The 11698-nt window shown below is 58.8% G+C and overlaps 1 protein-coding gene across 1 annotated transcript; it reads left to right on the top strand.

Moving 5' to 3' along the window:
• The first annotated feature begins 2945 nt into the window (after positions 1 to 2945).
• Positions 2946 to 10673, top strand: RSPO4 (R-spondin 4). Its single transcript, XM_066198958.1, has 5 exons — positions 2946 to 3459; positions 6483 to 6671; positions 6950 to 7093; positions 7183 to 7368; positions 10306 to 10673. The coding sequence occupies exons 1-5, from the start codon at positions 3381 to 3383 to the stop codon at positions 10377 to 10379; spliced, it is 672 nt and encodes a 223-aa protein (XP_066055055.1). The 5' UTR covers positions 2946 to 3380; the 3' UTR covers positions 10380 to 10673.
• Positions 10674 to 11698: the final 1025 nt, after the last annotated feature.

Here is an 11698-nt window from a genome sequence, read left to right on the forward strand (position 1 = left end):
TCATGGGCAGTGCCACCACCAGGGGCCCGGGTGATGGAGGGAGCCGTGTCATGGGATGCCAGTGAGGGCTGTGGTGCGGCGTGAGGTGGAACTGGCATTTCATAAGAGCAGGGAAAGGGCCTCTGCTGAACTGGCGTGAAAGTAGCTGTGACTTTCCATTCCTGTGGGAAGTGGCTGCCACCGTCCAAGCATCTGGGCTTGTTATGATGGGAAAGGAATGCCAAATATTTTTCTTCCTTATCCACTACCATCCGCTCAAACCCTCCCCTGATCAAACCCACATTCATCGCCTGGGATGCACTGGGGAAGATCCCTCCCAGCCCTCGTGGCTGCTGAGAGCTCATGGCACCTGAGGAGAAAACCCCACCCTCATCCAGGAGCTCCCTCCATCCCCCTGCCCCTTCCTGTCTCCTTCTGCGCCTAGCCAGCTCCAGATACTTAATTTTCACTTTACTACCTTTGCTAGGAGCATCCCTGCACCTGCATCCCTGTGCCTGCATCCCTGTGCCACCACCTCTGTGACCGCATCCCTGCTGACCTGTGCACCCGGCGGGACCACACTGTCCTCTCCAGAGCCCTGAGCATCTCAAAAGCAGCCACTGGGATGGTGCCACGGGCGTGTGCCCTGGGGCGCCTGCCGTGCCGGGAAGCAGGCGGTGCAGCTTTGGAAGGTCACCAAGATTTTTCCGAAGATGAAAGTGCGCTCAAGTGTCAAACAAACTTTCCAAATTATCTTTCTGGACACTTTCTCCCTTCTGCTTTGGAAGACGGAGGAGGAACATTTCATTCCCTCTGTGCTGGCGTGGAGCGGGGCTGCGTGAGCAGCCGGGAACTGCCAGCAGCACCCGCGGCTCAGCCTCGCTTCTCGCCGACATCATCCCTGAGTCACCGCGGGTGCTGCCCTGGCATCATCAGCTCGGCTTCCCCCTCCCCGCAGCCCCCCCAAACCCCTTCCAGTACAACAGAGGGCTGTCAGGTGCCCAGTTAAACAGCAGACACCACCTCTCCTCCCGCCGACAGTTGGATTTGTCATAAACAGACAAATAAGGGAAAGGTGTGGATTTCTCTGCTCTCTCAGGGATACCTGGCACACTGCAGCAGGAGCATTCGGACAGTGGCTATGCCGCCCTTGGCAAATCCCCCGTGATCCCAAACAGCTGGGGATGGGCTGAGCAATGACCAGTGGTGCCCCCAGGATCCAGCAGTGATGAGAGCTGTCTAATTAGTGTGTCCTCCTGTGACAGGTCACCCTGGCAAGGCTTGTGCCAACATCCGCTTACCCATGCCAGCAGCCAGAGACCGTGACCAGGTATGAGGTTCTTCCCTGGCCCTTGCCTAGTGTTTGCCTTCCAGGTCTGGACAAGGAAATTCCCTATCTGCTCCAGGGCAGCTGGGCTGGCACCCAACAGAACTTGTGGAAGCTCCTTGCCCTGCGGCACCTGCATCTCATCTCGGTCACTGCCATCCACACCAAAGCAGCTGCCTGCAGCCAGGATTTGGAGACACTCAGATATCCCCAATGCCATTGACATATCCCTGTTTTTCTGTTTTGGGATGGCACCAGCATCCCCATGTCCACATGGGCCCCCCAGCCCTTGCAAACTCCTGATGGTGATGGCATGCTGCAGGTTTGATTGTTTGTGGAAATTTCAGCTGAGCCAGATGCTTTAATTTATGCGTTTTATGTGTAACTTTTCAATTTATTTCATAATTAGAAAAAAAACCTAAAGTGATCCCAACCATTATTACTCCTGGTTTCCTCGGTTATTACTCCTGGTTTCCTACACTGAGGCCAAAGGGGTCTGAAATGGCTCCTTTGTTGTCTGATCATTAACCCTTCAGGAATGGAACGAAGCAGTGCCGGATGGGAGCGGTGGGGAGAGAGGCTCAGGGGGCTGGGGGAGAGAAGGGAAACAGGAGGGAGAAATTCAAGGGTAGAGAGAAGATTAACCCAAATGTATTGTCCCTGGGCATGGTTGGACACCCCAGGACACTGATGGACACATCCCCTGCAGCCCTGTGGGTGGTCCACTCTGGTGCAGTGAGTTTCCTGGTTCTCGGTGGCCCCCAGCCCATTCGGCCCTCCCAGGCAATGCAGACTCAGAGAGGTGGAAAGCAGCCCTGCAGCTCGTTGGCGTGGGGGATGAGCAGGTGGATGATGATCTGCCCCAGGGTGCTCAGGGGGGTCCTGTGTGCTCAAAAAGTCTCTGTGTGCCCCCTCTGGGGGGAGGAGAGGGGTAGCATGTGCTGGTTTGTGCATGGTGATGACAGGAGTGAATGTGCTGTCACTGGGGCTGTCACTGGTGGCCAGTGGCCTTGGAGCCCTGGTTGGGATGTCACCAGGCTGTTCCAAGGTTGGCACGACGGGACAAGCACATGGGGCTCCCAGGATGGGGACCTGCACCTACAGGTCACCTCGAATACCTGGCGAGTGAGGTGTTTCCCTCCTGTCCTGCATCCCACTTCAAGCACAGCCCCTAAGGTGGGTTTTGGGGTGCACAGCGTGGGACAAGGGGTGTGGACAGCCTCATGGGAGCCCGGAACAGCTCAGTGAGCTCGTCCTGGCTTGGAACAGCTTGGCATAGCTCGTCTCGGCTCAGCTTCGCTCCCGCAGCTCGGAGGGAGGTGAGTTAAGAAGCGCTCGGAAAATCAGAGTCAGCTGCAATCCTGGGGACAGCCGGGGCAGACCCACAGCCGCCGCCGGAGCTGCCGGAGCCCCACCACGGCTCCGGGGGACTCAGCCCTGCCCGGGGGGGCTCAGCCCTGCCCGGGGGCTGTCACTGCTCCCCCAGCCCTGCGGGGACAAGGAGCGGGGGCTGAGCCGGGGGGGAGCTGAGCCGGGGGGGCCGGCACAGGCAGCGTCACCCTCCTGGCTCCACCCCCCCAAAATCGCAGGGGGCTTCGCTGTGACCCCGGCGCTGGGATGGCAGCGGGACAGTCGGACCGCGGCGGGACGGCGGGACGGTTCCCAGCCGAGGTGGTGGCTGGAGTGCTCCGGGGGGATCCAGCCAGGGCGTTTGCCAGTCGCTTTGTTGCTGCTGGGGGATTTTTTATTTTTTTTTTTAGGATTATTATTATTTTGAAAGGGAGGGTGAGGAGAGGGGGCTGACACTGACTATAAAGGCAGAGCTCCCCGGAGGAGCCGGCACTTCCCCGACACCATGAGCACTCCCCGGGCCTGACAGCCCCAGCCTGCCCCACTATCGCCGGCTCGAGCTGCCTTGAAGTGTGGCTGTGTGTCCGAAGCTCGGGTTGGGATGGTGTGAGCCCGGAGCCACTCGTCGCTCTCCAACCACCCCTCACCAGCTCTGGCAGGACCCGAGCCCGCCAGCCGCTTGGATGATTTGATCTCTTCCCTGTCCGACATCACTCCTGCCCAGATGCAGTGGATAATATTCATGTTGCTGTTATTCATCAGCTCCATGGAAATGCTCACGCAGAACCGGTGGAAGAAGCAAGGTACAGTGTGCGCAGTGGGCTTGTCCCGCTCGGGTCCTGCGGGGTGGCTTTGCGACACCAGGCTGACTGTCCTGCCTGCAAGGAGCAGAAATGAGTTGTGAACCAGGGCTGGAGATGCCAGGAACCAGCTTACCCCCATCCCCTCCCCCTGTGCCCCTTTGGGGACTATCTCTGTTCCCCTCTGGGTGCGTGGCACGGGGCTGGCTTGGCAGTGCGGGCAGATGCAGAGCGCAGCCCCATAGCACTGCCTGCCCAGTGCCAGCCCTGCCTTTGGGGCTGGCAGGAGACAAGGGACACTGGCTGGCACTGGGACCAGCTCTGCAAACCCCAGCAGAGCCAGACACAGTGAGGATAGCACAGAATGGGCTGATTTTCCAATATTTTCTTTCTCTGCATAACACACTAAATGCCTTTGGAGTAAAACCTCCTGGAAGGATGCTCAGATCCAGGGCAGGCACTGTCCCCTGCCCCATCCTTTCCCCAGGAAGAGGCAGCAGCTGAGCCACTGCTTGGTGCCTGGGCAGGGTGTGCTGGGGCTGTGCCGAGGCACGTGCCCCCTCCCTTGGGCACTGGCTCATGTCGCCTCACCGGGCAGTGCCAGGCACTGCCAGCTGGTTGTGTGGAGTGGGTCTGGGCTGGTTCTCAGCTCTGTGCCAGGAATGCCTTGGGTTTGGGGCCAACACGTGCCAGCGTAGAGGCAGGACCTCCCAGGACCAGGGCTCTCAGGGCTCGGGCCCGGAGAGCTTCCCTTGAAGTTGTTCCATGTTAAAGGCATGCGGAGGCAGTAGGTGTGTGTGATGATGTGGGTGGCCAGGCTGGTGGCCAAAACACCCCTGATGGGAAACAGCCAAGCACCAAGAGGGGCTCCAGCTACCAGTGCCTGATGCTGGGTAGCACAATGCTCCAAAGGCCTCAGGTCTTGCCAGCCTGGGGGTCCGGCCATGGCTTCACATCCCAGATATGTTATATACCCTGGGATAACCTGCACAGAAAAACCAGCACAGGGTCCAGGAGCCACGAAAGATTCTGCAGCTCCCTACTGCCATTGGGAGCTCTGGTCTGGGCAGTCCAGTGCCCCAGGGACTCATGGTTCCCAGCAGGACTGGGCGTAGGGTGGGCAGAGATGGGGAATGTCACACCCATGTCCAGCACAACTCAGGTACCCACTGTGCCGCATGCCCAGTGCCCATCCCAGCTCAGCCCTGCACTCTGCCATCACCACTGGACAGGAGATGAACCCACCACTTGTCCCTAATCCCCAAGCCCATGGTTTCAGAGTGAGCCACATTCTGTTGTTCTCTGTGGTGGCTCCCAGTGTCACTCCCGGTGGCAGAGATGTGTGTGTCATGCCAGCAGCACTGTGGAGTGGAGGAGAATGACCCCATGTCTCCCACCTCCTTGGGATTATTTCCAAAGCTAGTGAGAGGAAGGAGGCCCCAGAGCCCATCCAGGGCTCCCCACTTTCTTTGCCCTGGCTGGAGGTGGAAGGAGAGCAGCGAAAACCCCCCACTAAATATCAAAAAGAATTAGGGAAGGGAAAGAGGCTCGTAAATCCATGGGTCTCCAGGGAAGCCACTCCAGCTGCAGCCAGGAACACAAATGTTGTCAGCATTTGGTAAATATCTAACAGAGACCATAACAACTTAATGGATCCAAGGTGCTTCGTTAGTGCTCCCAGCAGACGCAGCTCTAATGAAGGCTCCTGGCAATGCTGCCGTTCCAGTGTGCCCCAGAGAAGGGACTGGGATGAGCCAGCTTAGGGACAACTGCATGGCGCCACAGCACCGTGGGCTGGCTTGTGCCAGAGACCAGCTCATGGGGCTGCGAGGCATCGCCCAACATCCTCATCTGACAGAATCCTCTGCCAGCATCTCCCCGGCTTTCCCAGCACCTCTGCCCCAGCCCCACAGCTGTGGGACCCTTCTGATGCAGCTTCTGGGGTCACAGGGACCAGTGCCAGGCATTGCTCCCAGGGCTGAGTCTTTGTCCGTGCCAGGCAGCACCCAGCAGGTGGCTCGGGCTTGTAGCAACCTTGTCTAGTGGAAGGTGTGTCTGCCCGTGGCAGGGGGGTTGAGATGATCCTGAAGGTCTTTTCCAACCCAAACCATTCTGTGGTTCTATGGTTGTACAGAGCCTAGGTCCCAAGCATGCTGTACCGGGGCTTCTGGCACTGTCACTGCTATTCAGGCTGTGGTGCCAGAGCCAAGCAAACAGTTCCCAACACAGGGGCATGGTGAAGGTATTGGATACCTGCATGCAGGAGTTCAGCGGCCCCTTTTGTGATGCCCAGACAGCCTGGAGTTGCAAAAAGACAGAGGGCATGTGTAGCCCCCAGAACTCGATGCTTCCTGGCTCCCAAAGTGCCCCTATGCCAGGAGCATCCCTCCAGGCTGCTTTTCTGTGGGCTCGGAGAGCAGGAGCACTTGGTGGTGTCTCTGAGGGCTGGTGGATGTTGGCACCCTGTCCTTGTCTCTGGGAACAGAGGTCACGCACCTCAAGGTCAGTCACCCACAGGCTGGGAGTAACAGCACAGGCAGCCAGAGAGGCAGCAGAGACTCTTGAGCAAACAGACAGATCCTCTTCTCAGCTCCTCTTGAGTGCATCCAAAATGCCCTTTGTCCTCTGACACTTAACCAGCATCAACTGATTAATCCAGGTCAGATCATGTTTCTACCCGCTGACCCAGTGGTTGTTCCACTTCCCACGGGATGGGCAAGGCTAGCTTGGGATGTGGCTCAGACTGTCACCCATGGGCAGTGCTGGGCATGGGGCAAACCCTCAGTCTGGATCTTGGAGTGATGGAGGCCATCAATGATGATTAAGCTGGGAGCAATGGCTCCATGTGTCCCTTTGCTGCCAGCGTGGACAGAGGTGGGGATTTGAGGAGCAGAGAGAGGTGGGGTGGCATTTGCAGGGAGACAGGACAGTGCTGACACCCTGGAGAATCAGGAAGGGGCTACCACGGGGCTGGGACCCACCTCGGCACCTGTGCTGCAGCCCCTCTCCTCCATTTGTCCCCGCAGCAAGTGCCAGCCTGCTGGAAAACTGCACGGGCTGCGTCCTGTGCTCTGAGGACAACGGCTGCATCACCTGCCACCACCGGCTCTTCCTGCTTATCTGGAGGGACGGCATCCGCCAGTACGGGATGTGCGTCCACACTTGTCCCCCAGGCTACTTTGGTGTGCGGGGTCTGGAGGTCAACAGATGCACAAGTAGGTCCCGCGCCAGCCGGGGTCCCCCTGCTCCTACTAAGTGCCCCCTGCTCCCCTCGCCACCCTGCGGGTCCCAGTGCTGCGGGAAGGGCGATGGCTTCGTTTCCCACAGCATCCTTGTGGCACTGGATCCAGGGGCGGCCGGGTTGTGGGGGCTTTCGTCCCCTTTTCCCTTGCCCAGAGCTGCAGCCTGACCCCGCAGGTTTTGGGTCCCCGGTGGGTGCCGGGGATGCCGGGTGCTCCGGGCTGTCCCGCTGACCGGCCGTCCCTCCCGGCAGAGTGCAGGTCGCCCAGCTGCGAGAGCTGCTTCAGCAGAGACTTCTGCATGAAGTGCAAGGACAAGTTTTACTTGTACAAGGGCCAGTGTTTTCGGCAGTGTCCCCCCGGCACTGCGGCACAGCCCGGCACCCGCGAGTGCCAAGGTAAGCTGCAACCGCACCCCGTGCCCGCCGTCCCTGGGGACGCGCCTGGCGCCGAGGGTCACCAATCCCTTCTGTCGCTGTCCCTGTAGAGACGTGCGAGCCGGGGCCGTGGAGCGAGTGGAGCGCCTGTACTCACGAGAGCCGCACCTGCGGCTGCAAGTGGGGCGTGGAGACGCGGGTGCGGGAGGTGCCGGAGGCTGCCCGGGAGGAGAGGACTGCCTGCCCCGCGCTGCTGGAGACCAGGAGGTGCCGCATGAAAAAGCACTGCCCGGGAGGTGAGCAGCACGCCGCCGGGGCTGGGGACGGCTTCGCGTCCTTCCAAAGTGAGCCCGAGGGGCGCAGCAGGAGGACCGTGGCAGCAGGGGTCTGGCAGTGGCCGGAGAGCCATGCTGTCATCTCTCAAGCATTTTGAAATTCTGGGTAAAACCGTCATCTCAGGCACATGTGCTGAGCAGCCCTAGGGCTGACCTGGCAGTCCCCGAGACTGCCTGGGACAATCCAGTGTCCCCTTCCACGCTGGACTGGGCTGGGCACTGGCATGAACCGCCGTGGTGGGATGAGGCCGCCAAGCTCCAGCTCCCATCCTGCCACGACGTGAAGGGAGGCTTTCTGTACTGCAGCTGTGGGTAAGGAGGGTTGAGACACACAGGGGAGGTTCCTGCAAAAACCTCTGAGCTCCCCAAAAGCTGGAATTCTCATGGGGCAGGAGGGCATCACCCTGGAGATTTCTGTGGCTAAAGTTTTGGGAGACTCCCAAAACAGGAGTTTTGGGCACCATGTCTTATATGGCCAGATGTTCACTCATGCTCCTGCACTTCCCCCCACCTCATTCCCAGGCTGGGGGCTCTCTGGCTCAGGGATCTCCCCACCTTTCACACACCAGACCCGCTGCAGGGTCTGTCCAGGCGGTGCGTGCACGGGTGCAGGGCTGGCGATGGGAACCAGGACGTGGCTGATGTCATTTTTGGATGCAGGCATCTGGACTGAAGCTACCCTAATAAATCTCCACTTAATAACTGGCAGAAAGGGGGATGCATGAGATACCGATCTGGCAGCAGATCTGAGCCACCGAGGGTTGCGGTTCGGAGCTGCGGGATCACTCTGTGCTGTGGGATGGACTGGCCGGCACCGCCAGCGTGGCAGCGATCAGAGAGGTCAGGACTGTGAGGGTGGAGAGGAAAAGGATGAAGAAGGGGGGCAACAGCAAAGGACGTGCATGCTGGGTGAGGGCCACGGAGCCAGGAGAGAGGCTTCATCCCAGCACCATCAATCATAAGTAATATTTTCCTGCTGACAGTGCAGAGAAGCTGATTCCCTTCCCCACCCAGGTCCCAACTCACATCTTTGGGGTGCCAGGTGGCATCAATTTTGAGGATGTTCCCCTCCCTGCTGGTGTGTGCCAGCTCCAGACCCGCAGAGCTGGTGACAGTTTGATGCAAGAAATTTAATGTGAGAGGACAGGCTGCTCAAGAGCACTGTGTCCTGGAGCATGGTGCCCATGCCCTGCCCTGCCTGGCACACAGCAGGTCCCACTGGCAAGGACTGCTGTTGCCAGTGTTTCAGCACCTCATCCTGTGAAGTTACTGGGAAGGCACTGGAACCCGAGAAAAGTGCTTGGCCTCCTGCCTCTGTCTGTGTTCCTGCAAGCTGGAAGCCCTGGGGCTACGGTGATGGGCTCAGGGACTGTCAGGACTCTACTCTTGAGGCTGCTGTCTAGGATCAGCTTCAGAGACAGGCCTGTTCCCTGTCCAACAGAAGGAATCCCATGAGTGTCCCCCAAGCAGCCCCCTCAGGAGACAGAAGCCCCTCCATGTCTCCCACTCCTGGGCAGGCTATTCAGAGTCCCTGCCACGGCAGAGTGTGTGTCTGCCCTTGCTCCCAGACTCCTGCCCGCCTGGCCAAGTGCTGGGTTATAGGATCCAGATGCTGGAGGAGGACGAGGAGTTCACTTGATGCATCTGAGACACCCCCAGCCCAGGCAAGCCAGGGCAGGCAGCCGAACCCGACCGTGTGATGAGAGATTTGTGCCACCACTTCTGAGCCATCCAGGCGGCTGGAAGGGAAAAGCCTCCATGCTTGGCCATGGCACAAACCCCTTGCGCTGCTGTAAATCTGCCTTGGGTGTCTGTCCCGCTCTCCAGACGCTTGGCGTGCGTGCCATGCCCTCTCCTTTGTGGGTGGCAACTGTCTGGAGATCAGAGCCGAGAAACAGGGTTTCAGAGCCAGGCAGGACAAGAACTGGAGCCCTCAGAAAGGACTGGGGACAACAGTGCTGGCACACGCAACACCAGGGATAGTCATGGCCCCTTGTGCCCCTCACCATGTGACTCTAATTTTAGTGGGCACTGGGGGACAAGGATCGACAAAGCTGCCCAGTTTTTGGGGCAACCATTCTGATCTGTAGCATAGATTCCCCCTCCCACTGGAGCCCATGGCACAGCAGGGTTTATCCTGAATCCCCGTTTCTTTGTTGTCTCAGCACCAACACTTCAGCCAGGTGGAGGGTGTGTGGCAGCTTCTCGGGGTGAGCAAAGATTTGGGTCCCAACAGCCTGACCCTGGAAAGCTGGCAGTGGGTTTACCTGGGTTGCATCCAGGCTCTACCAGCACCCTGGTTGTGCCACTGGGATGGGGACAATCGACACATGGAGGGCATCCCCAGGGAGAGAGAATTAGCACCTATGCAAGGGTGCACTCTAAAGCCACCTTGCTTCCCACCATGCCCAAATCCTCGCAGGGGCTTTCTGGGCCCCATGGTGCTGGGCAGGTTCCCACCTCATGGCAGAGCTGAGCACGGCTGTGCCATGGCTTTGGGGTGTTGGTGCAGCCACTGCCCCTCTCCCAACACCCACAGTCCTTGCTCACAGACAAGCTGGGGTTTCTCCAGGAAGCTTCCACTTGGGTTGAGCTGCCCCACCCCATTCCTAGGGATTTTGGGGTACCAGGACTGAGAGTCCAGCCATGGGAGATGTGGGGACAACATGCCAGGGTCTCTCTGCCCATGCCAGCAGCACACCCAGACCCCCCACAGACCCACACTGCTGTTTCATGACCAGGGCAGGGCTCTGGGGTCCCCAGAATCAGAAACTGGGTCCAGCACTAATACCCTGAGAGAGGATACGGGATCAGCATCCCATGGATGGGACTCAGGTCAGATCATGTTGCCTGGCCAGCGAGTGAGCTCTACTTTTCTCCTCTTTTTTTCTGTTTCAGAGAAAACCGAACCCAAAAATAAAGGCAAAAAGCGGCAGAAGAAGCCGAAGACAGAAAGGCACACGGGCACCTAGCAGGCACCAGCATGGAAGCTGGGGCACCATGGCAGGAGCTCCCAGCCAGTTCCTGCCATGATGCTCCAGCCACATCACCCCTGCTTTTTCCATCCACAAAAAAAAAAAAAAAAAAAAAAAAAAGAAAAAAAAAGAAAAAAAGAAAAAAAAAGAAAAAAAAAATTGCACAATTTTCTCTGCCCCCCCGCCCCCCCATCCCCCTTTTCTTTTGAGACAATTTATGGCCTGTAAAACATTTCCTTTTCAGAAAATCTAATTTGCAATGTCCAAAGCAAAGCCCTAGGGCTTGGGGAGGGGGTGTCTCCTTTTTTCCTCTGGTCTTCCCTCTCCCCAAGCCTGCTCCATCCCTTCCCTTCATCCAGACGGGTGGGATGGGGTTAGGCCAGGGTTGGACCATGCTAATGAAGCTGAATCTTGCCTGGATAGTGTTCCCCAGGGCTGGGAGATGCCCTGGCACCACAGGGTCCTGATTTTATGGGAGTGCTGGGGGGCACAGTGCACCACTGAGCTGCTCCTGGTGCTGGATAGTGTCCCCCATCCTCAGCCACAGGCACGGGAAGCAGCAGGACTCCAAGGGTTGGGACCCCACCAGGGACCGTGCCATTGCTCACAGCAGCCCAACCTGGTGCTCAGCATCCCCACCAGCACAACCAAGGGCCAAATCCTGCTCTCCTGGGACTCAGAGGGTAGCTGGACCTCCAGACTGACAACCCTTCCATGCCAGTCCAGCACTCAGCACCCTCATTGGGCCAAATCCTACCGTCCTCAGGCTCACAGAGAGGCTCAAAGAGCTTCCCTCCCAGCTGAATGTGGGCACAGGAATTTGGGGTGACTGCTCTGTATTTGGTCTAGGGACACACACAGTGCAAGTGCAAGTGCAAGCCTGGGCAGGGGATGCTGCTGCCTCCTGCATCCCCAAACTGGGATGCATTGGAGGCAGAGCTGCAACCCCCTCCCAGCCATCACCAGGGGCTGACCGTGGGGTGCTGAGCCCAGGCGTACCAGTCTGTCCCTCCCTGCCGCGCTGTGTGTGTCCACAGGCACAGAGGGCTCTATCGGGATATGTACCATATGTGTTCTTCAGTCGCTGCCCAGCCGCAGGCAGCTCTGCATTTGGGGTCCGAACTCCCTGTCCCCGCCCTGAGCGTGAGCCGGGGGAGGCCGGGACTGGCCGCGGGGTGTCGAGGCTGCGGGGGCTGCACAGACCCTTCAGGACGGGAGCGCTGGGTGTCAGCATCGAGCCAGCCCCAGAGCCGGCACAAAGCTGCCGGAGCAGCTCCTCCGATCGCTTCATGACAAATAAACGGATTAAACGCCCG

Source organism: Chamaea fasciata, unplaced genomic scaffold (genome assembly GCF_029207755.1).
Source record: "Chamaea fasciata isolate MVZ Bird 193981 ecotype frontalis unplaced genomic scaffold, bChaFas1.0.hap1 SCAF_17, whole genome shotgun sequence".
Taxonomy (NCBI): Eukaryota; Metazoa; Chordata; class Aves; order Passeriformes; family Sylviidae; genus Chamaea; species Chamaea fasciata.